At 38.3% G+C, this 23,136-nt stretch overlaps 1 protein-coding gene and 1 long non-coding RNA gene across 2 annotated transcripts; both read left to right on the top strand.

Annotated features, from left to right (window-relative positions):
* The first annotated feature begins 6,287 nt into the window (after positions 1 to 6,287).
* Positions 6,288 to 7,440, top strand: LOC122880999. Its single transcript, XR_006379080.1, has 3 exons — positions 6,288 to 6,960; positions 7,063 to 7,102; positions 7,191 to 7,440. It is a non-coding gene; the product is annotated as an uncharacterized LOC122880999 (long non-coding RNA).
* Positions 7,441 to 11,503: 4,063 nt separating this feature from the next.
* cmtm8b (CKLF-like MARVEL transmembrane domain containing 8b) lies at positions 11,504 to 18,872 on the top strand. Its single transcript, XM_044206609.1, has 4 exons — positions 11,504 to 11,710; positions 13,343 to 13,516; positions 13,662 to 13,781; positions 15,766 to 18,872. Exons 1-4 carry the CDS (start codon positions 11,579 to 11,581, stop codon positions 15,850 to 15,852), a joined length of 513 nt encoding a protein of 170 aa, XP_044062544.1. The 5' UTR covers positions 11,504 to 11,578; the 3' UTR covers positions 15,853 to 18,872.
* Positions 18,873 to 23,136: the final 4,264 nt, after the last annotated feature.

The raw sequence follows: 23,136 nt of genomic DNA, 5'->3' as shown, positions 1-23,136 counted from the left end.
TCTTGACAAGCATGTTCCCATGCATTATCAATGGTTTAGCTCGGCCCCATGGTGATAAAACATTTTCTACACATGAGAGACAATGTTGGCTGTCAGTTACTTAAAAGAAATGTTAAAATTGGAGCTTTGGTTGTTGGAAACACAGACGATATAAATAATGAACAACGGCTGGAAAAAAAGAGAGCCAATTACAGAGAGAGCTGGGAATGTAACTGATCCCTGTCAATGTGAGACAGAAATGGACGGAGATCGATCGATGGGGTTTCAGTGCATGTAAATATTTACAGCCTCACTCGTCAATACAGTGAGAGGAGGAGAGAGGGAATGTTAACAACAGACAGACGGACACATTGAAAAACTCTGAGAAAAAAGCAAGAAACAAGGACTGATTGGGTAGAAAACAGGAAAGTAATTCAACATGCACACACTGAGACACATACTGACACACACACACACACACACACACACACACTCATGCACAGCCCACTGTGATAATGGTGACATTTGCAGGGTGCCAGTGGTTGTGTGCGGCTGGCTGATGGCCCACAGCGATGGCCTTTAGAAGAGTGACAGGCCAAAATTACCATTAAGAGCCAGCAGTATTAACCCTCCATTATACATACACCACACACTCACACACACACACACACACACACACACACACACACACACACACACACACACACACACACACACTCCTTCTCTTCTTCTCCTCATTTTCTGTCTTTCTTTTTTCCTTCTTTCCATTGTTTCTCTGTTTCTCTTTTCCCTGGTTTGTTCTCTACAGCTCTTCTCCTGCCTGTATCTATCCACTATTATCTCTTTATCCATCTCTCTGTCTTTTTTTTCCTCTTTCCTGGTCGTCCAAGTTGTCCACTTACATGGAGTTATTAGTAAAGTTTCCTTTCTTAAGTACCTACATTCACACCAATGGATAGTAAACAGGCTCCAACTAGAACAATTTGTGGCTGCTAGACCAGGAAAAGAGATCATATTATGGTAGTGGCATCACTACAGTGGTTAGCCATTTGTTTTAGAAGTGATCTCCTAAAGAGCCAGGCTCCAGATTATCTTTCAGAGTTGCTGTCCCTTTACCTGTTCCAGGTGCATTATCTTCCTTTAAATTACATCTTAAAACCCATTTGATCAATTAGCCTATCGATCATTTTTGTCTTTTATGCTTGACATCTTAGGTTTTACTGGTTTCAGCCTTGTTTATTTTATTCCTGTATCTTTGTTTTCAGTGTTAACTTTGAAATGGTGGTTTTGATAAGTGCTATAGGAATCAATTGACTGCTTTCTTTTGATGAAATCTCTTTTCTCATTTCTTTAGAAATGTTAGCTAAGTCATATTTATGTATGTGTGAGATTTTGTATTTCACACACAGAATACAAGGTGAAGAAATTTTCACCCTTTGCCGGGTTAAAGCTGGTTTTAGCCTTTACATTATATTTGCATAACCCCAACCCCACCGCAGCACAGAGCTTCACTGACTAACAGATGTAGAAGCTTTTCCTAACAATACTGACCTTGGCAGCAGGGGATAGACAGGCAGCAACCAGACAGACCAACAAATAGGCAGGCTGATACTCTACAGGCTGCAGTATTTACTGGTCTATAAAGTCAAGGTGGGAGGCTGTGCGTGGCCTTGGTGTATGTGTGTATATGTACGTGTGTGTGTCTAAGAGAGTGTGAGAGAATGCTACTGCTTGTATGTGAGACTTTGTGTGTGTATGTAATGTGTATGTGCATGTGTGTGTTATCAGGGTAGTGCAGACTCTGCTGTCCAGCGGTGTGTGAGATGAGACAGAACGAACGATTTACCACCATGAAACACTAAGCAGACTGTTAAACACACGCACGTGCACACACACACACACACACACACTAGCAGCCACATACAGCCATCCTTTCCAGCTACATACACACACTCACTCTTATCTGTTATACTACACACACCACACACATGTATGCACACACACATATTTTAGCAGAAGTGTTATCAGAGGTCACTATTGGTCCATATCTTGGCCAGGGGCAAGCACTTGGGCCTGTATGATGACAGGCATATCTGCAGATGGAAAACTAACCAGCCAGTGGCCCACCACTCAGCCTCACACAACACACACTCAAACACAGCACTTTGCTAATACTGGGTTAGAATCCAGTGATGGATCTGTGAAGAAACTCTCTTTTAGCTCGCACCCTTCAGCAGGCAGGTCAGGAGCAGGGTCAACTGGAGACTGTGGAGCTGGAGTCAGTGTCCAGCCAAAGAATAAGGATACAACTGATATTATGATACTTCCCAATTTTAACCAATTCCACCCTTTGCTGTAATTTCTTCTTAATTTTGGAGTAGTGTCTATCAAAAGTTAATTATTGCCTTCACACTTATTATTTAAACTGAGCGTGAGTTTTGCAGCTCATCTGCAGATTCCTTAGAGTGTTTTTGTTCAGTATTAATGTGAGAAGCAATGTGGGCCTTTTCATTTTGCATGATGCAAACTCAACATGTTATTAACTATGAATCAGAGAACTGCACTGGGAACACAAGCAAGAACAGTCTGAACGACATTCATTAAAACTGGCACATGATTCAAACAAAAACAAGGCCAGTGCATCCACAAAAAGACTACTATGCTGCTAAAATCTGAAGTCATTTTGCCTGCATGTGGGTATATGTGAAAAATAGGCAGATAAAAAGAGAGAGCAAGGTAGGGTGTGTTGGGAAAACGCATGTACTTAAAAAATGGAAAAAAAATCTGGCTTGTACTTCAAAACATACTACATCGTTTTTATCAACAACAGTTTTGTCAGAAAGCCAAAGACAAGCTCAAATTCAAGCACATGATCCACAGAAATGCAAATTGTTTTCACCGATTTCCAGACAGTGAATGTCAAAGTTTAATACTTTCATAACCTTTAGGTAAGTTAAGTTAAATTTACCCTGGCCATGTAGCTGTGGATTATCAGTCTTGCCACTGACTACTCTGCAACAAGGCATGCCAGGATCCACAGTCATCGTTTGCCTTGAACTAAAACCTCAGCGTAGGACATGAGTGGGTTTTCATGAAGCTAACTACACTCACCTTCAGCGAGAAGTTCTCCTTTGAGATTAGATGACGTCACCATTTTACCACACTGTAATATAATATTAATAATGATGTCTTATAATGTTTTTCCTCAGTGTTTGCCATGACTTTGGCACATTCAAAAGAAGGTTGAGTTTTAATTTGGGCATGAAAAAAACTATTATTTTAAAGGTATAGTTTCTTTATTATATAATCAACATATAGTTTCATCATGCTTTCCTCAGTGTCAGCCATACTATTTAAAGGTTCATCCACACATAAGATTTGATCTAATGATACTGTTTATATTTAAGTAAGTAAGTTAAGTACTTGTCAGCCTGTAAAAACAGTGAGATGATGCCCTCTGTGCCTGGTTGGAGCTTTCTAAAATTGGAGAAAAGATGACGTCATCATGGAGACTACAGATTTGGGGATGTTGAGTGTGAAAGACGCGGGCATTTTCCATAAATGGAGGGAAAAAATGCCATTATTTGCATTATGGGAAGTGTAGGATCCACTTATTGCTATCCAAATATGTGTCAGCCAGCTTCAGACACCTTGGCACAAACACTGATGGAGAAAAATAAACAATAATGAGGCTGTATCTGTACAGGATATCTAGGTTGGAGGCTATTTGGCTGGCTTCTTATATTGGCACCATCAGCAAGGCCTCTGTTACAATCCCAACAGAAACAGACTGAATTAGCCCATTCATTAGACTGATATAACAAAACAAGCCGAGCAGGGCAATAGATCCGTCATTATAAACCATAATGGCCTAAAGTGGTGTCCCACTTCCCTTTGTAGGTTCAAGGCATTGTAGGTGTCACTTGAAAATGAAATAGATGGAGATTGTAAATTGAACTAATTTCTCCTCTCACATCAACTACATTAAGAACCCAAATGGAGGAATATAATAATCAGTTTTGCTTTCTTACCAGTTAATCAAAGTAGTGATTGAGAAATATCCTTAAGAACCATATTAAATTTTTCGGGTGATGGCTGAACTCCTAAATCTGAGCAAATCAGTGGCAGAAGCTTTTTAAATGGGATGCAAGAGACACATTAAATCCCTATTCCCCAAAAGTTTGTGATGACAATCTCCAGGCAACCCAAGGATTTTGTTTATTTTGGGTATGATGCTAAAAATACGAGCGAGACACTGCTACACAGTCTGAATATTATTCAAATAAATTTCCCAATCTCAAGTGGCTTGTTTTACTCAAGCTTAAAGCGTACACTTTCTAGACAAATTTACGACAGCGCTTTCTTTCTTTTTTTGCAAAAACAAAAAACAAGTTCAGATCTCACAGAGTGCTCCTCCAGGCAACAGCTCACCTTTATTGTGTTTTCCGCATCCAGATATTGTACCGTAGCTGTATGCAATTATCAGAAACATTAGTTATTACTGATCAAGGGATTTCTATTGATCAATCCTTAGTCTTTATCATCGCCCCAATACACAGACCAGCTCTACAGACTCACATATGAATAAACACACACTCTAAACTGAAAAGATAACAAGATTGTTAAAAATAAACAACAGATAACGAAATGGGTTGTTAAATAAAAAAAATAGCAGACTGTTAAAAATCTATTTAGGTCTCCAGAGAAACCCCCTGCTTGCTGATATTTATTTTGTTCCATTCGTTCTGTTTTTATTGTCTAACTACCCCAGGCCAAACCATCAGTGTCTAGCTGGGGGGGGGGGGGGGTTGGGGAAGCAGCCAAGTTGAAGCAACTCTCTGCTGCTGCTGCTTTCCCAGATTTACATTCAGGAGCCATTTTCTGATTCTGCTAACCAGAATTCAGTCCGACCAAGTCTCTCTCTCTCTCTGTCTCACTCCCTCCATCTCTGTCACTCCCTTCATTATCACTGTCCACTCCACAAGAGAGTAAAGGGAGAGAAGCAGGGTGTGGGGGTGGTGGAGGGTTAAGAGGGAGGGAAGTAGAGAGAAGGAAAAGGTGAGAGACAGCGAGAGAGAGAGACAGAGAGAGAGAGAGAGAGAGGGTACAGAGAGATGTAGCTATCTGCTGAAATATTCATGTTGGTGCCAGCAGCTTTTCCATTCCCGCTCAGCAGGGGGCTGCTGTTTGATACATCCATCGCTCTCTCTCTCTCTCTCTCTCTCTCTCTCTCTCTCTCTCTCCCCTCTCTCCCTCCCTCCTCCTTCCTCCTTCTTTCCCTCCCTCTGTCTCTCTTAACTAGTAAGGTTAGTAGATAGCAAATGCTCATTGAGAGATGGAGGGCCGATCTCTCCCCCAACCTGGACAAAGCAGTACTGCCTCTCAGCTTTCTCATGTTCCATAATATTGCCAAAAATGTAACAAATCTTTTGGAAATCAAAGCTTCTGCACACATGTCTCCCTTTGATGCTAATTAATTGTCTTAGAGAGAAAGAAATCCCTAAATGACCAACATTTAGACCATAGACAGTATAGAACGGATTTAGACAGTCTTATCAGCTGCTCTGGGTGGACGATATGACAATATATACCTGGAGATGATATAAATGTGTCTCCTATCAGTGATTTTGACATAACATTATACCATGGTGGCTATCACTCGCTGAATGCTGAACATTGTGGCAATACTACTGCATGGTAATAAGGGATTTTTGTATGTTTTTTGCATCAATGTGATGATTTTTTTGATTTGACAGGTATTTAATTCACGGGATTAGACAGAAACAGACATTCCTATCTGGCTATTTTATCCATAAAATGTTTTAGATTTTAAATTCCTCGTATTATGACATATGTTGATGTCCCAATATATAATATATACCATGATTGGGAATTGTAAGCATGTCACCCATTTCTATCAGCCATCAGTTTAATATTATTTAAAAAATCAATCAATAAAAAAAATTTAAAATGCCATTTCAGGTCACATTTCCAAAACATAAGCTGCATTACACATATTAGAAGGTAAAACAATATACATAAGTATGAGAAGTAAAAAGGCAGGTATGAGAGCAACACAGAAAGAAATTTTAAGATTTCAAGACTGACATAAGACTGAAAACATTGTTTAAATGAGAATATTGGTGTCCCACAGCCCACATATTTCAAGAAATAGTTACTTGGCTCTGATGGATGTTGTTGTCACAAGACAAATGTATTTTTTTCAAAATCATATTTATTCACTTGCACTACAGGTTTAAGTGGAAATGTTTAGCATCACATGATCCAAACACTATTCCAGAGGCCTTTCCACACAGCCAAGAAAACAATCCAAGGGAAACACTGCTGAAGATGAAAAAACAGCAGCTGGAGTCTCAGAGGGCGAGGTTGTGCCTTTCGGTGAACAACCGCATCATTTTATTTAGAACTGATGTCAGAGCTGGTGGTTAACAGGGAGGGGCTGCCCGTACGGTGACACCGGGTACATGCATGATGTCTGTATATGTGTGTGTGTGTGTGTGTGTGTGTGTGTATATGTGTGTGTGTGGTTGCATTTAACCAGCACATGTGTTGGGGGATATGGCAGTTGTTGCAGAGGCAAGAATTTGTGTGTGTGTGTGTGTCTTTAAGTGTGTGCATTAAAAATATCTTCGTCACAGCAGGAAGCCACAGTAGCCAATTACAGTGCAGCATCTGGGCTAGCACACATTTATTAGTGTGTGTGGGTTTGTGTGTGTGTGTGTGTGTGTGTGTAGAGAGGTTCAGACAGAGTTCAGATTATTTACAACTTAGCATGTAGAGTTTCGGTAAATGGTGCAGCGTGTGTGTGTGTGTGTGTGTGTGTGAGTGACAGTGGTGAGGCTTTGTGTCACAGCAGCAGAATCTAAACACATACCATGAAGAAGAAGAAGAACAGAAGAGGGGAGAGAGAATTAGAGGGAAAGACAGAAGAGTAAATACAGTGTCGCAATGAAGACAATGGTGAGAATGGAAAAGACACTTTAAGGAAGAAAAACTAGATAAAAGCTTTGTCTTTTCCAGCAGAGATGTGACGCCTTGCTCTTTTTCTGTCCACACTCTCAGAAAAGAAGTTACAGAGAGAAAGTAACCCCAGCAACAAAAGGTATAATTGCACATTTTTAGTCTATTGCATAATTCCCTCTGGAGTCTGTGGAAAACTAATCCTATTCATTTTATTTTCTCTTTTTCAGTTAAATCACTCTGAGATGATTACTTGACTGCTGATTGAATAGTTGTGCGTCTGGGTTCAATTATATTTAAATGAATTGAATCAACACAGGAAGTGAAATACCACAACATCAAGTTTATGTCCACGATACTGTCATGAATTTATGAGTTTCCTTCAAGAAATATTTAGTTTTGTTATTTCCTTATTATTATAGTAGGGGAATGACAGTTCTTGTCCCAAACTAAATTTACTGTAAGTATGATTCTGATTCTGTAATTTGGTTATGGTTGGAGCATTAAATTGATCTGATAGTGTATCGTCACATTTATGTTTGCTGTTTCCTAACTTCCTACTTGGATCATATAAAGTCAGCTAATAACACAAATTCTGTGGTTAGCAAATACCTTAAATAGGCCAACATCAGGGAAATAACCGTTAATCACCTGTGTGTTTCTAAGCATTTGTGGTATTTCAGGGAATTAAAGGAGAAACCCAATTTTAATTGAGCTGCTGAGACAATAAAGCATGATAATTACTTTGGAGAATCTAAGAAAGCGGCTACTACAGGAGGTACTACCTTATTGATGAGTGGGAAAGCCGGCTGTATTGCTACTAATTATGCTTAGGACTATGTGAGATCATGTTAGCTACATCCACCAGATATTCATTGATATGATCATCCCACTAACACCTGTATTTTCATCAGTGATGAGAGGATTTTCTGGTGTTAAAAGGTTTCCCTCCAAATCACTGGTACATTTTATAATCTACTGTACCTGTTCCTTCAACGACTAATGAAAATATCAAAGCTTTGGGCCATTTAGCAAAATTTCATCCATCTCTACATACCTTTAAACATGAAAATGTAACTCTAGTCAGCCAAAAAAATCCCATTTATCCAGCCAGTTCTTCATGCCAGTTCATTTTAGTGAGTGGTTGAGCACATGCCACAAGTGTGATTAATGGTAAACTGAAATCACACCATGTTGTTATGAAGGGTACTGTGCACAGGGATAAATAATGGCACCAGATAATTAGAGATGTAAAAAGAAGAGTCATGAAGCTTTACAGTGGGTGAAGCAGGAAGAAAAGGAGGAGAAAGGGGTAGCAGAGGAAGATGGAGATGTATTCATTGAGTAAAAAAACTATCAAATAACTTTAGAGCAACTCCAATTGACCACATCATCAATCAAGGTTTACCCGTGTGCGTGGCTGAGGAGAGAGTCCACTCTAATGTGAGCGCATTAGCAAGTAGCTTCCATTATTCATACATTCAGTACAGATACTGTGTTGGCAGCACATTCTGTAGAGCACGCCTTCGTTAAAAAGCTTGCTTAATGTTTCTTATATAAGATAAGGAACTGTAGGACTGTAAGTGCACTTTATTGGACACCCATAACAAGTGGGATTATTTTTCCCCATTCATTCTGCAGAGTAGGAATACAAATACACCCAGGTATTCATGTCAGACCAAAACACTATATTACAATATACTATATATTGGAGATATAACTTATAAAAAAAGGAAAATGAAATAAAATCAATCATAATAGCAACTGATCATCTACACCTGAATATTCCACACAAAAATGTACAACACAGGATGATTTCTATAAAGCCAAAAACTTTTTGTCCCTTTCTGTTGAGTTTAATTACAAAAAAACATGCATACATAACGTAGACTACAATGTACAGAGTCTGACAAAGGGAATTCCTAAATGGGTAAAACCTAAATCTTTTGGAAGGTGGTCACATTCAGTCTGTCGAGAAATAATTAAGAATGTGCTCTGACATTAGTAAATTACATTGAGATTATGTTTCCATTTTAATTAATAGAATGAAAGTGAAATGACCTCAGTCCTGCTGTGATAATTAGCTGTTAAACAGCTCATATAGAAAATCTATTGGTCTCAAAGAAAGACTAATGTCTCTGGGTGCAATCCCTTATACAGAAATGGTCATTCAGTTGGCCATTTGATTTTTTATTGTATTGGCTACATGTAGCCCACTGAACAGCTCAAGGAAGTCAAGAAAAGCTGGCCTTCAGGTTCAGTAAATGGAGAGAGAGAGAGAGAGAGAGTAATGGACAGTATAGATTGATGCAGTGGCTATATTGCTATACGGAGCAGAATGTGCTCAGAAGGGCAGAATTAGTCTCAAGTATGATAAAGCATGCAAAATATCCAGTCAGATAATGCATGGTCCAGGCTACTGACTGCAGCATTACACCAAAAAGCATCTTAATGTGAAGGTTATTGTTATGTTTGTTTGAATGTGTTGGGCAGGGAGAGTTATTTTAATTTTACTCAAAAAAACTTGTTTTGTCTCATCGCCATTAGATTTTTTGTGGCTAGACTGAATTTATAGCCACTTGGTTGTTTCAATCACTTCTGTCCAATCAGAGTTAAAGCTAGAATTGCTTCCAGGTGGAACTGCTGCCAGAGCCTTGAAACACATAATCCCACTGATTAAATATTTGTTTATCAATGTATACCTTGGTATACTTTTATATACATACTGTTCTCATCTTTACTACTCTATTCTTTTATGAGGGAAAAGACCACCATCAGCACAGACATGCAGTTATAAATGTCCATGCAATTGTCACAGCAGAATGAAACATGCAGTCATCCAAGTTTCTGCTTAATGCAGGCAGGCCTAATGCACACCTGATTCTGTAGGGAGTAAGAATTCAGATTATCAGTTGAATCAGCTATGTTTTCATGACTGTAGTGCTGCCTTCTCCTATTTACAAAAAAATAAAGAATAAATGAGTGAAAACAACAATACACCCACCCACAGTGGCGACAGTTAACCAGCCTAGAGCCTCTCTTTGGCCTCAACCTTGAGTCTTTTGTCCTTGTACTCTGCAGTTTCCTGAAGTGAGGTTTACTTTTTGTCCATGTGTAACGACTGCCCCCCAGTGGTCAAAGCTACTCACTGCCTCCCTGGCTCCACTGCAGCAGGGGCACACTTTTGATAGACAGGGTTTTAATTATGCCAGAAATCTTTCTTCTCTCTTAGTGGTCAGAAAATACTTTACTTAAATTCCCCCCTACACTCAAATATGTGTTTTGTTACTTCACTTGGATGTTTGAGTGCCACTGCAGAATGATGTGTGTGCAGAGTTTGACACTAGAAGGCTGTTTTCACATTCATCTGCTGAAGGGGGGAACGTTTGTCTTTGCTTACCTTAAATCTCAGTTTAACACGTATTAGCACATATTAGCTGGATTTTGTGACATCAAAGCTAGTTTGGAGCCAATCGTGGTCCCATATGCAACTTTACACAAGTGTGATATGGAAACTTAAACCCACAAGTGCACATACACTTACACAGAATAGACTTTAAGTGAAGTAGGAAACATCTTGTATCCAGTAGTTAAACTTTTGAAATGAACACTATTTGCATATTCAAAGAGCATTTTTTAGTGAGGGAGAAGGACTAGATGTAATTTAAGGGAGAACAAATTATTATTATGAGTATTTTCATATGACAAAAACACAGATCACATTATTGTTGATGGTGATGCAAGTGTGATGTTCTCTGCTAGTGTCTTCAAGGATGCATCACCATCCATCTCTGATTTATTAGAGCAGGCTTCCTTTTCTGATGTAATAAAGAGCTGCCTTTTTAATGCATTAGTAAAATTAGTATATTCACATTACTCTTTAAACCATAAACATTTCTTTGTTTCTCTTCCAGGATTTTTCTTTCTAATGTTACCATTCTGCTTTAGCAGCCCTCTATCTATTAGATATCGCAGCCTCTGTGAAATGCACCACAAAAATAAATTGTTCATTGTGGTGGATTATCTAACTCAAGCAAGCCTGTCTCTGCAGATTGATTTTCACAGTATTGCTGAAAACAAATGACAGCCTGGAATGTAACATATCAACCTAAATAATCAATAATTGTAGTTATGGAGCTAAAACATGGAAAACTATAAGCAGTGCTACTTTGGTGCCTCATATAGACACCACCTCTTCCTCTTGCCTACCAACATTATTTATCACCAGTAGCAGTCATTATCAGTGTGGCCATGAAGTAGATTTCATACAGCGCTCCTCTTCTTGCCTTAACCTGTAAATACTTCTGAAGGGGCTGCCATCTCCATTTCCTTATTTATTGTCACCTCTGTGCCAGTTCAAATGTGTAATGTAACATTGTGGCTCCTACATAGCATTTATTACTTGACCACACAATAAAATAATAAAAAAAAGGGACAGAACAATAAATAAAACTATCTTTTCTAGTACCAAACTGGCTCTACAGTGTACTTTTTAAATACCCAACAGAGAAAACAGTCAGTGATTCTTGAGGGGTGTCCTTGTTAGACAGGAACACAACTTCCTCTGCAACAGCGACAATCTGACTGAAACCACACAGACTGTCTGCGTCAGTGCACAATGGAGAGAGCCGCTGTGTTGTCAGCCCGCAGGAGTCCGTCAGTACCACAATGCAACATCTCAACCTCCACCTTGGCCTTCGACCAGCACTTCACCACAACTGCCAAAGGAATCCTCCTGATGGCTGAGATAGTAAGTGTGAACATGGATTTGATAAGATGTTCAGTGTTTGAAGACTGTATCATTAAAAAATGCTCAGCAGATCCTCACAACAGAGATGATGACAAGAAATTACTACTGGAACAACTGATACATACATTAAATAATCATTGTCAGGAAGTGGGAATGATTTTGATATTCATGAGGGACCTTAAAAGTACGTTGCAGTTATGTTGGTTATGTGAACATGTTCTCAACAGGTGATGCAGAAACACGCACGCACACACACCTAGACACTTGAGACAGCTTGATCTGTGTTTGAATTGTTTCTCGTCTACAGTAGTACACATATGAAGGTTTTGTGTTAGAAAAAAGAAATTCATTAATTACTATATTTTTCTATAAAATGGATCTGAAATTCATGAGAGCAATAATAGCATGAATGGATTTTTGTGGTTTTCCTTAGATTGCATTTAATAGAGTTTAAGAAAAACTAGAAAACCTAAGAACAATTTTTCTGTGGAAATCGGAAGTTAACCAAAAACACACCAAGAAAATCAACTCTTCCTCCTTTCTCTCCCTCATTGTGTCTCTTCCTTTCCAAATCAGATGAGGGAAAAAGTCAGGACAGCCTTTGTGTAAATACAGTCTGGCTGGCTGCCATGCAGAGGCTGGGCAGGCCACAGTTGGATAATCTAATTGCAAATGACTGCAACAAGATTTACAAAAGTATAATCTAACCGCACACACACTCTAAAGATGCTTATTTTGGAAATTATAAAACAGATTGCGGGATCATACTATGTACTGTGTTAGCATAATTTATAAATAAATTCATAGACACATCAGATGCTGATAAAAAAAAATAAAAATTACATCCTGAAAATGCATTTATCTGCATATTCTGGCTTTTGGGTTAAATTAAAGTGACAGGTGCACCGAAACATCTCGGTAACTCGGAAGATTATGATGTTAAATTGGTAATCTATAAAATATTTCATTTCAAAAGAAGCTAACTCTGCTTAAAGTCATGTTTCACACCAGAAAACGTTTTCTTCCTGTGATATGAAACATCCAGCAGGAATCTTTTGTTGTGAAACAGGAAGGGTGGGTTTGGAATCATGTTTGGAGGAAAGAGCTTTAGTTACTCACCACAGTGATTCAGTGGAGATGGGGAATGTTGGGTGTTTGGAGAATTTGGAAATTACTCATGGAACAACAAATGAATAGCACAGTAGGCTTTTAAAAATATAAATGACATGAAACACTACTTTGTGTTATGTTGTGTTTTTTTAAAATTTGGTTTATTTGAATTTCCTATTGGCAAAGTTGCCCATAACTGCCTCAAAATGCCACATTTCATGTCCCGTATCATCTCCTTTGACTTTAAAAGATTTATCTGGTTTAATCAATGAAGATTTATAGCCTTGACCTCTATTTTCAGTATTTCATAGAGAAAACAAATGTGCAAAATATTTTCTTAATAATTAATGTACTTTGGTCAGTGTAAAAATACACCCAAAAACCTGTGTCATACCTCGTTTGTCTCTCCTCTCTGCCTGTTTCTATCTTTTGCCTCTCTTTATCTTTTATTTTCTTCTTTCAGTCTCAAGTAAATTAAAATGTATCTTATGGTCTTAATTCTCATCCTCTTCTTTCCTCCAGGTGTGTGGTATGTTGGTGTGGATTCTGGTAGGGGGTACAGAGTATTTTCATCTGCCTGCTCTCTGCTGGGTGATGTTTGTTGCCATCTTGTGCTGGGTTCTGACCATTTGCCTGTTTATAATTTACCTCACTGGAGCCCACAACAGGATACCACAGGTCCCCTGGACTACATTGGTAACACACACACACACACACACACACACACACACACACACACACACACACACACACACACAGACTGGTTCACTCCTTTTGCTTAAATCTGTTTTCTGCTTTGTGTTTTAATCTGTAATTCACGGTTTGTGTCTCTTTCTTCTAGTCGCTGTGTTTGAACTGTAGTGCTACGGCTCTGTACCTGGTGACGGCAGTAGTAGATGCTCACTCAGTCAACCAGGCCATTAGAGGGCGACACAACTACAACTGCTGGGCAGCATCTGCAGTAAGAGCACTTCTGTCAATATGATCTGTTGAGGGAAATTCATTCAATTCAATTCAATTCAATTTTATTTATATAGCACCAATTCATAACAGAAGTTATCTTATTGCACTTTTCCTAGAGCAGGTCTAGACTCACAAGGAATGGCATCTTGTCAAATGTTTGAGTCCATATGTGTGAAAAGAGCGTAAAAGTGGTCCTGCAAGACTTCAGTGGTTTTGAAAAGAGATTCTAAAGAGAATGGGCTACCCAGATCTCTCTTCTTTTAAATTCATGCTTTAAACTCATTGTTACAGGCTTGTCTTTATCCAAGATTTTTGTTTCTCTTGCTTTTTGTTATTGCTTTTCAGAAAGAAAGGTTTTGTTATTATCCATGTATATCATAAACATCACTGAAGTTTGTATGTCCACATTACACACAATACATACAATACAGGAGCAGCCCAGTGTCTGAAAAACAAGTGAAATGCAGGCTGCTTCCATGAGTTTTCAAAAGAAAATGAGGAATATTACAACATCCACATGTGCAGTGTAATCTAGGATCTGTGCAAAAAAGTGATTACACTGTGCAAAAGCAGATACTGTCTTCAGTATTATTGATTTGGGAATAATGTCCTGAAGGGTAGTTCACATTCTACAAATATGCACAAATATACATAGTGGGTTTCAAAGCTGATTCTTATATTTTTAGACTCAATAAACTTAAACTTGGAGGGGCACTTCAGTGAGTTAGTTTTGCACTTCCATCAAGTTGGGAGACTCACAAGAGACATTATGTAAAAAAAAAAAAAAAAAAAAAAGGTCAAAATTTAATTTGCACAGATATGTTAACTTTAATCTCTAGTGTGAGTGTATCTTCAAAAACACTGGATCCTACATTTCCCATAATGCAACAGGATAGTGTCTTTAATAGACTTCACTGATGATGACATCATCAGGCTTATCTTCCAAACTTTAGAAAGCTCCCTTCAGAGACACAAAAAATATTATGTAACTGTTATGTAACAGACTGAGCAGTACTCCTCGTGATAAGTAGACTGGACTTTGTGTGTAAAATTGGTGGAATGCCCCTTTAAGTGTTTTTAGAAAAAAAGGTATTTTTTAATTATTATGGTTAGTATTTCTCCACCAGAACTATATTCCTGGCAGTTGGGAGAACGTTTTGAAACAGCCTTTAATCAATCACTTAGTATAAAAATATAATACATCGCAACCCAAATATTTTATCGACTTCTTTTGTTGGCGATAGTCGAAATTTACTGGAATCACTTTTATGTAACATATCATGAGGCCAGGGCTTGCTGTGGGACTAAAACCTGAGTCGATTGGCTGTCATGATGGAATAAATGTTACTGGTAGCAAAAACACAGAATTTTATAATGATATTGACAAATAAAGTGTATTTAGTGTAGATTGGTCTTTTCATGGCTGACACTGTACTGTGATTATGAGTCGAGGATTATAGAAACAAAGTCATTAAAAGGACCACTGACGAAAATTTGTGGAAACATTTTCTGTCCACAAACACTCAAAAGTAAACTAAACAAATCAAATAAATTAATGAAGAAGTAAAGCAACTACAAATGGAAAAGTCTTACATATAGTACCCAAGATGCCAGATGTTACAGTTTCAGTAACTTTCAGGTGTCATGCTACAGCAGCATTAGCCACGTGTCCTCGTCCTCATTCTGTCATTGTAACAAGACGTAGCTGTGTTCCACTTGGTTAATAGCAATGGACTAAATTCAGGGTTCATTTTGTTTTGAAGACGTAACAATTACCAGCCTCGGCAGTTGTTGTGTGTGAACTCATTAGCTGTGTGTTATGTGGACACACACATTTCACTAGTGCTTTGACTTGAAGTGAGTGGATAATGAGTAAAATTTTGCTTTTAAGATATTAAAATTCAGCTTTAGTCCTTCTCATTGTTTCCCTGTCCCTCTCTATTCTCCCATATTCTTTTTTTTCATCTTTCCCCCCTTTTCAGTTCTTTGCATTTCTGACCACACTGTGCTATGCAGGAAGCAGTTACCTGAGCTACCGTGCCTGGAAAACCACAGAAGAGGGACAGTAGTCTTGTTACTTGCTGTTTGAAGGAAACATTGTTCAGACTGTCTCTGAGGAACGTGTCTGATGGAGATTCTTTGGTCCAGGACAAGGCTTCAGTCAAATTAAAAATTGCAAAACTGTTGCATGTCATATTTTTAGCAGGCAGACATAAAGGCAGAGGGAGACACTTTTGCTTTCAACAAGTTTTTGTGGACTGTATAACTAAACAGTAATAATAATTTGCACACAGTCACAAGAGGAAAAACCTCGAAATCAAAGAGTTTGTCACATGCACGACAATTTAATGACTCGGACTGGACATTTCATCAACCATTAAAAATACGCAGAAATAAAATTAATTTAGACATTTATATAATTCCTCAAAATACATGTGATCTTGATTAAGTGCTGCAGATGTACAACATGCTTTTACCACTTGCCCCTTCCTTTGATACATGAAAAAGTGTTGGCTATATTGTACATGTATAGTAGATCCTGCATGTTTAACTGCATCAAGGTCACAAACTGAGCTTAGATTTAGTCACCATTAATTAATTTTTTTTTCCATTGTTAATAAATCATTGTTCCATAGACACAATTTTCCAGAGGTATTGATAGAAAAAGTGGTATAATATTATCCAGTGCACATATGTTAATACATGTTGCACTGATCATTTCTTAATGGAAACATATTCTCAGTTTATGATTATTAATCACTATTGGATTATTATTATCACTTTTCCCAGTGAAGTAATCCCACTGGTAGTGAAGCGGCCACTTAACAGTCTGAGCTCTGCGTCCTTGTGGATTGGGTAGAAGTTAAAGGTGCTCAGACTAAAACTTGTAAATAACTTTTACAATATCCACCACATTGCATATTAGAGTGTATTCCAGCCACCCTCCTTTTGAGAGCTCAGTGAGTGCTCAGTCAGTGACTAAATGCACTGGGTGCAGGCTATATGCAGCTCAAGGGAAATCTGAAATAAAACATAAATCTGGGGTAAGAAAAAAATAAATGACCCATGCCTGCTTCCGAAAGTCTCAGGCCACCCTACATTCAGCTAAAACAAAAAATACATAACCCTCCCCCTTTTTTGACCCCCCCAATAATTTTCGTACATCCCTATCTCATCTAGACAAAAAGGAGGTAAGACTGACCCTCTCCCTCTGTGGAGAAGGAAGTGCCACTCCCACCTTCAACAGTATGAGAGTAGGAGTAGTCCACCATGGTAGCTGGAGAGGTAAAAAAAAGTTATTATGTGAAGGAAAAGGGGAATCAGCTTGACTTAACCATTTATATGCTAAGATCTTATTCGAAGATAGATGTTTGTGTAAAAAGTATAAAATTGGTGTGAAAAGGACTCAACAAGATGGGTTAACTTCTCACATTTTGCCAGGCAGCTGGCGCAGAGTACAGCAAAGAACAGGAAGGAAAACATTCTGGTGTGTGAAGGTGTCAACACTGGAATCAGAAACCAATTCAGTAAACATCATCATCATCATCATGTAATTATCAACAGCTTTATACATTTCTTTAGACATGAAACAAATCTGACATGAAACAAATTTGTTTTTAGAAGCAGTAACTCAACAATCTCTACATGACCTGAAGTCAGTGTAACTAAAAATAAAATAATTAGAATTTCAATAATCAGTGCCCGCAGGCACAGTAAGATGCTAAAGTTGGTCCATTGTAAAACAAGTTAAGACCCACATAGTTAACACATGCAGATACAGATGTTCAAACTCACCTGCAGTTGTGATCTCCTGAAACCAGCTTGAGTCCTGAGCAGAGGATGAGCGGACACTGTGACATGGTAACACTTATATATCTATACCTGGCCCCCTTACCACACACACACACACAGACACGCGCACACACACACACACACACACACACACACACACACACACACACACACACACACAAACAGGTCCTGGCAACACAAAGGCAACGGAAAACTTGAACAAGCAGCACAAAACCAAACCCAGCAAAGCAACTAGGATGAACTGACAAAGAACAAAGGAATCACACAGACTAAATACACAAGTGAGGGAAGGATAATTAGACACAGGTGAAACTAATCAGGGTGGGGGGTATCTGCAGATAAGTCCATGCTGTTTCCAAGGTCAGGAATGAACTCAACTCAAGCCAACATGGCTGAGAAGTCCTTAAAGTGCTCAGACAAAATGGAAATTTGAACATCAACATTTCCATGACAACGGGGCAAACTCCATCTGCTTTCAGTGCTTTTAATTGTGTGATATGATCGAAAGCTCAGAAACAGCTACGAAATGGACCTTGAGGGGAGATTGCATTGCCAACTACTTTTCCAAAGTCAATAATGAACTTTGAAATTCTATTTTTGTGATGGAAACTGAATCAAAATAATGTTACAATGGTTTGAGAAGCAAACTATTAATTTATCAGGAATGTAACAGCTCCACTCATTTAAAACTTAATTGGCTAGTAAATTATGAGACTCAGATTCATGAGAGATGGGGTTTACAAACTGGTTTAAGTCAGTAAAGCACAAATGCAATAGATATACCTCACTTTTCCCATACGTGTGGTGCAAAATATGTTGCTGAACTTAATGACAAACTCTCTTCCTGGTTCGATTTCAAATTCCCAGAACCTTATGCCTGTTAGCAAAATAAAAACAGGTGTGCTATTGTTCAGCTGTCAGAGGAGGAAGGAATGTTTGTGTATGTGTGTGTGTTTCATGTTCTTATATCCCCGTGGGGTCTTTAACCTGAATGCACACTTATCCATGGGGACAAAAATTGAGGTCCCCATGGGTAGAGACTGCTTTTTGAGAGTTAAGACTTGGTTTTAGGGTTCAGGTTACAATTAGGTTATGGTTAGGGTAAGGGTAAAGGTTAGGCATTTATTTGTGATGATTAAGGTTAGGGTAAGGGGCTAGAGAAAGCATTATGTCAATGACTGTCCCCTACAGGGATAGTGAAACAAACATGTGTGTACCTGCACCATCCTGCCTCTCTACCTGTAAGCCTGAATGCCAAATAAACTACTAAAAGTCATCCTGCTGCCACTGTCTGTGTTTGGGTCCTTTCCATGTTGATCTGCATAACCAGCCATGACACAAACTAATAAATCTGCTAATTTACAAACCGCAAATGTGCAGCTTCCTATTCTGGATCCGAACCCAAAGGTTTGTCCGTGAGAAGACAAATCTGGTTTTTACAGTTTTTGCTGATTGCTACACACCGAAAGTGAATGCTTAGACAAAAGCATCAAAACCTTAACTTTTGTAACCAGGCACCAAATGTACAAACACATTTTCTGCTGTGCATTTTGTTTACAATTCTGCAACACACTACACACTGTTTCTTACGTTTGACACTTCGTTCAAGTATGAAATCTCTTGCAATCATTGGGAAAACACTTCTATTCAAAATGCCTGAAATTGGCAACACCCACCCACACACACACGAAAACATTTAAACACTAACTGAACACCAATCAGTCCGAGCCTTAGCACTACAAATAGACCACAGGTCCTCACCTCTTTTGTGAGAAGAGGAAAAGGAAGAGAGAGAAAATACCTCTCTTGTCTCATGAAGTACTGTAATATAGTCTTTAAGTGTGTTTAAGTTGTAGTAAGTGTTTATGCTTAAACACACGATTAACATTTGCCAAATTCCCAATAAACTTCAAGTCTTTGACCCGGAGGCTGATGGTTCTTTTTATACACACCATTATACACTCATTATAAGCCCATGTGGCTATGACATGACATTATGGCATGTTTTTTTTAAAAATGATAGTGACAGTAATGGTATTCGTAATAATAATGATCATTGTTATCTATCTATTGTTCATTTGTTGTATATTTTATTATTTGGTTGTAGTCTTATATTTTTGTATTATATTTTTGGGTGGGGGGGGATTTATGACTTTCCCTTGTAGTTCGCACCGTGGCCCACTTCCCCTTCTAGCAGAGGTGACGTAATGCAGATTAACAAAAACAAAGTATTTATACTTGGCAAATACTTCAGTGCTTTAGCACTTGTTGTCTACTCCAATAGTTATTTCTGTATCAACGGGCCTGAGAGTCAGTTTAGGATTGACTGCAGGTTCCTATGGGATTAGTTTTGTTTCACAATAATTGGACAAAATCTCTCAAGAATCAAACAAAAAAAATGTAATTGAAAGCGAATAAAAAAAACACAATAAAACTATAGACAAGAGTGCTAAATTGGATTACAGTATTCTCCACTTTTCTTTCTCTGATCAGGATTTCTCTTTTGCTGTCACTTCTGTCAGTTTCAGTTCTGACATTATGCTCTCATGTGGGCGGGTGTTACAGGGCTGCGTCCCTATTGGTCAGCAGCTTTTACTAGGTAGGCCTACAGGTACGGAGCTCACCGCTGTATTGTATGGCATGTTAGTATCACACTATTATTAGTTGACTTCATTTACCTGTATAAGTTATTACATGTGTGTTAGTCATTAATTGTGGCAGGACATGTAGCTATTTGTATTTTTTATTTGAACATTTTTGACAAGTTGCCACATACGTAGTAATACGTACGTAAGTGTTGTACAAAACACTAATTCCAGACAATTACTACACACATCTGTCATCTGTCTGTCATTTTTTGTACACTTTCAGAAAGTTACAGAAATTGTCAGAGGCAGCCCCCCAACTTATGACATTGGAAAGGTGTGGGGGGAGGGGTCTTCTGAAGCTTTTCGACTATCCGACAAGCACTTATGTTGAAGCATAGTGGCCCCTAAATGCTGCTCTAATTTATTTGATATGCGTGATGACTTAACGGTCAGGTAGTGAGAAAAATTTGAGAAAACCTTTATTTAAAGTGTGGCACAATCTTTAGTTAAGTTAGCATTTTGGAAACACTTCTTAATACCAAATAGTTTACACTTTGTCTGACCACCTGCATGGCATATATCTGTCATTACAGAGGACTTGGCTGCAACCAGCTAAGGTGTTTCATTTGAAAGAATGATAAAAGGTGATTGTTCTACTTCACTCCCTGTGTCCTGTCATGCCTCACCTCCACAAGTAGATGTCCTCATTGAGCTTCTGATCTGCATGCACAGCTGTTCATCCATTAATGAGCCATGCAGTATACAGTATATACTACTGTAGAGATCAGTGTTACCCTGTAGTTTGTCACATCGTCCAAGCTAACGCAATATTTTGTGCTATTGTTCCTCACTAGTTGCGGAGGTCTTGCTGCAGTGTTTGCATGACATCAGCTTTAAGCCTGTCTAAATTATGAAAGTAAACTGTCTTTTTACTTAAACCTCAAATTGTCTGCTTCGGTGTCTGAATCTAGGCTAACACAACTGCCACAGGAAGTGATATATTTATCCACCTTTTATGATAACTGTTTGTGAACACAAACTATGTCTTTTTTCTGTCTTTTTCTTTTCTTTTATTTAAGTTACGCATACAAAGCAGAGGAAGCAGCAGAAAAATACTATGAGGCAAACAAAAAATATTAGTGTTGCCTTTAAAACTGCAATCAGTTTCAAACCATTCTTCAAAGCAAACAGTAACCATGCTGAGCAAAGAGCAAAATTCATATTTACCAGCCATAACAGCGTGGGGTGGTATTGTTTTCACCTTGTAAGTCTGTGTATGTGTCATCAAGGCAAAATGTGGTCATGGAGACACCTACTGTACTAGGAAATTCCACAGAAGGGTATTTGCCAGGTCTGTTTGTGGACAGATTTTGACACGATAGCATCATAACCATGTAAGATGCAGGTGCTGGTGAGATCCCATTGCAAGATGGTCTCTAGTTTACACATCATTCAATCATTTTAATCATTATCAATAATATTCTTAGTTGAAAAGCTCCAAAGATTACATTAAAAAAATGTTGTTCTATTATTTTATCCCACTAATCTAATATGTGACACATTTCAAAAAGACAGAACAATACAACAAAAAACAAAATCTATTGATACTGGGAATTTCTAAATATTCCAATGATAAAATAAACCTCTTCGTAATAATATGGTACATTTGTACTGCTATTTTAAAGGTCCAGTGTGTAGGATTTAGTGGCATCCAGCGGTGAAATTGCAGTTGGAAACCTTTTGAATACTGCTTGCTTCACCCTCCCCTTCCAAGCGTGTAGGAGAAACTCGCAAAAAACGCGAACGGCCCTATATAGCAAATGTTTGGTTCATCCGTTCTGGGTTACTGTAGAAACATGGCGGTGCAACATGGTGACCTCTGTGGCAGAGAACCCGCTCCCTATGTAAATAAAAACGGCTTATTCTAAGGAAATGAAAACAAAACGATTCTTATTTTCAGATGATTATACACTAATGAAAACATACTTATAAATAGTATATTCCATTTCTGCAAATAGCTCCTCGTAAATGTTACACATTGGACCTTTAAAGTATTATCCAAGAAAAATGAAGTCAAATTCCCTAATTCACTTCACCGCCAGTATGGGATGAATGATTACAGTGACCTATAACTCGTTCATTGTGCATATGGACATGTGAATATCGTCTAAGACAGACTTGAAATTGTGAACCTATCCTTCATGGTAAGCACACACTTTGTCAAAAGATCCTGCTCACCTTTTGTGTTGGTCCACATAGTCACAGGAACTGTTAGATTGCACTTTATCTTCCTTGAGGTATGACGTACAAGAGCTACATAGCAGTACATTTCATACAGCAGTTTTTTCTCAGTTTTATGGACTTGACATCTTCTCGGAGGTCTTGCTGTATACCTGTACAGCTGATGAAGCAAGGTGGAGATGGGAGGTGTACTCTGTCCTTCTGCCTTTTTTGAGGCAAATTTTAGATGCCATGTTTTTAATGGCTGCATCAATCATAATATTGGATAATTCTTAATGTCTTATTGGTTGCATATCCTCATAATTCAGTATGGCAATTTAGTAAACTTGGAGAGTTTGATTGTATGTGGTTATGAACAATGCTTAATAACATGCACATGACCCATTTTATTTATTTGTTTGTTTCCCCGCTACAATGCAGTGGTTTAGCTGAAAACGTATGTCAAAATTCCCCTTGACCTTAACAGCAGTGCTGTTGCTGGCAGCATCACAGTTCACCAGAACTGGTCAAGTAATTACCAAACTTGTTGATACACCCTGAATGTGTAGCTCAGTTATGAAACAACATATCTCTTCCAAAGAGATGTGCAATAGTAATAATAATAACAATACAGTCAATGTGCATAGTAGACAACAACCAAATGAGAAGAAATGCAATTTAAATGAATGCTCCCTGTCTGGTAAATGCTCATGTCTTTAGAACTTCATGTCC

The sequence above is a fragment of the Siniperca chuatsi genome, linkage group LG9, assembly GCF_020085105.1.
Source record: "Siniperca chuatsi isolate FFG_IHB_CAS linkage group LG9, ASM2008510v1, whole genome shotgun sequence".
Taxonomy (NCBI): domain Eukaryota; kingdom Metazoa; phylum Chordata; class Actinopteri; order Centrarchiformes; family Sinipercidae; genus Siniperca; species Siniperca chuatsi.
Note: the sequence above shows the minus strand (reverse complement) of the source record. Positions and strands in the feature narration are given on the sequence as shown.

Bases quoted from the DNA above. Each gene is read 5' to 3' on its own strand.
- cmtm8b (XM_044206609.1), top strand. From the start codon at position 11,579: ATGGAGAGAGCCGCTGTGTTGTCAGCCCGCAGGAGTCCGTCAGTACCA. The intron at 11,711-13,342 runs GTAAGTGTGAAC...TCTTTCCTCCAG, and splicing joins TCCTCCTGATGGCTGAGATA to GTGTGTGGTATGTTGGTGTG. The intron at 13,517-13,661 runs GTAACACACACA...TCTTTCTTCTAG, and splicing joins AGGTCCCCTGGACTACATTG to TCGCTGTGTTTGAACTGTAG.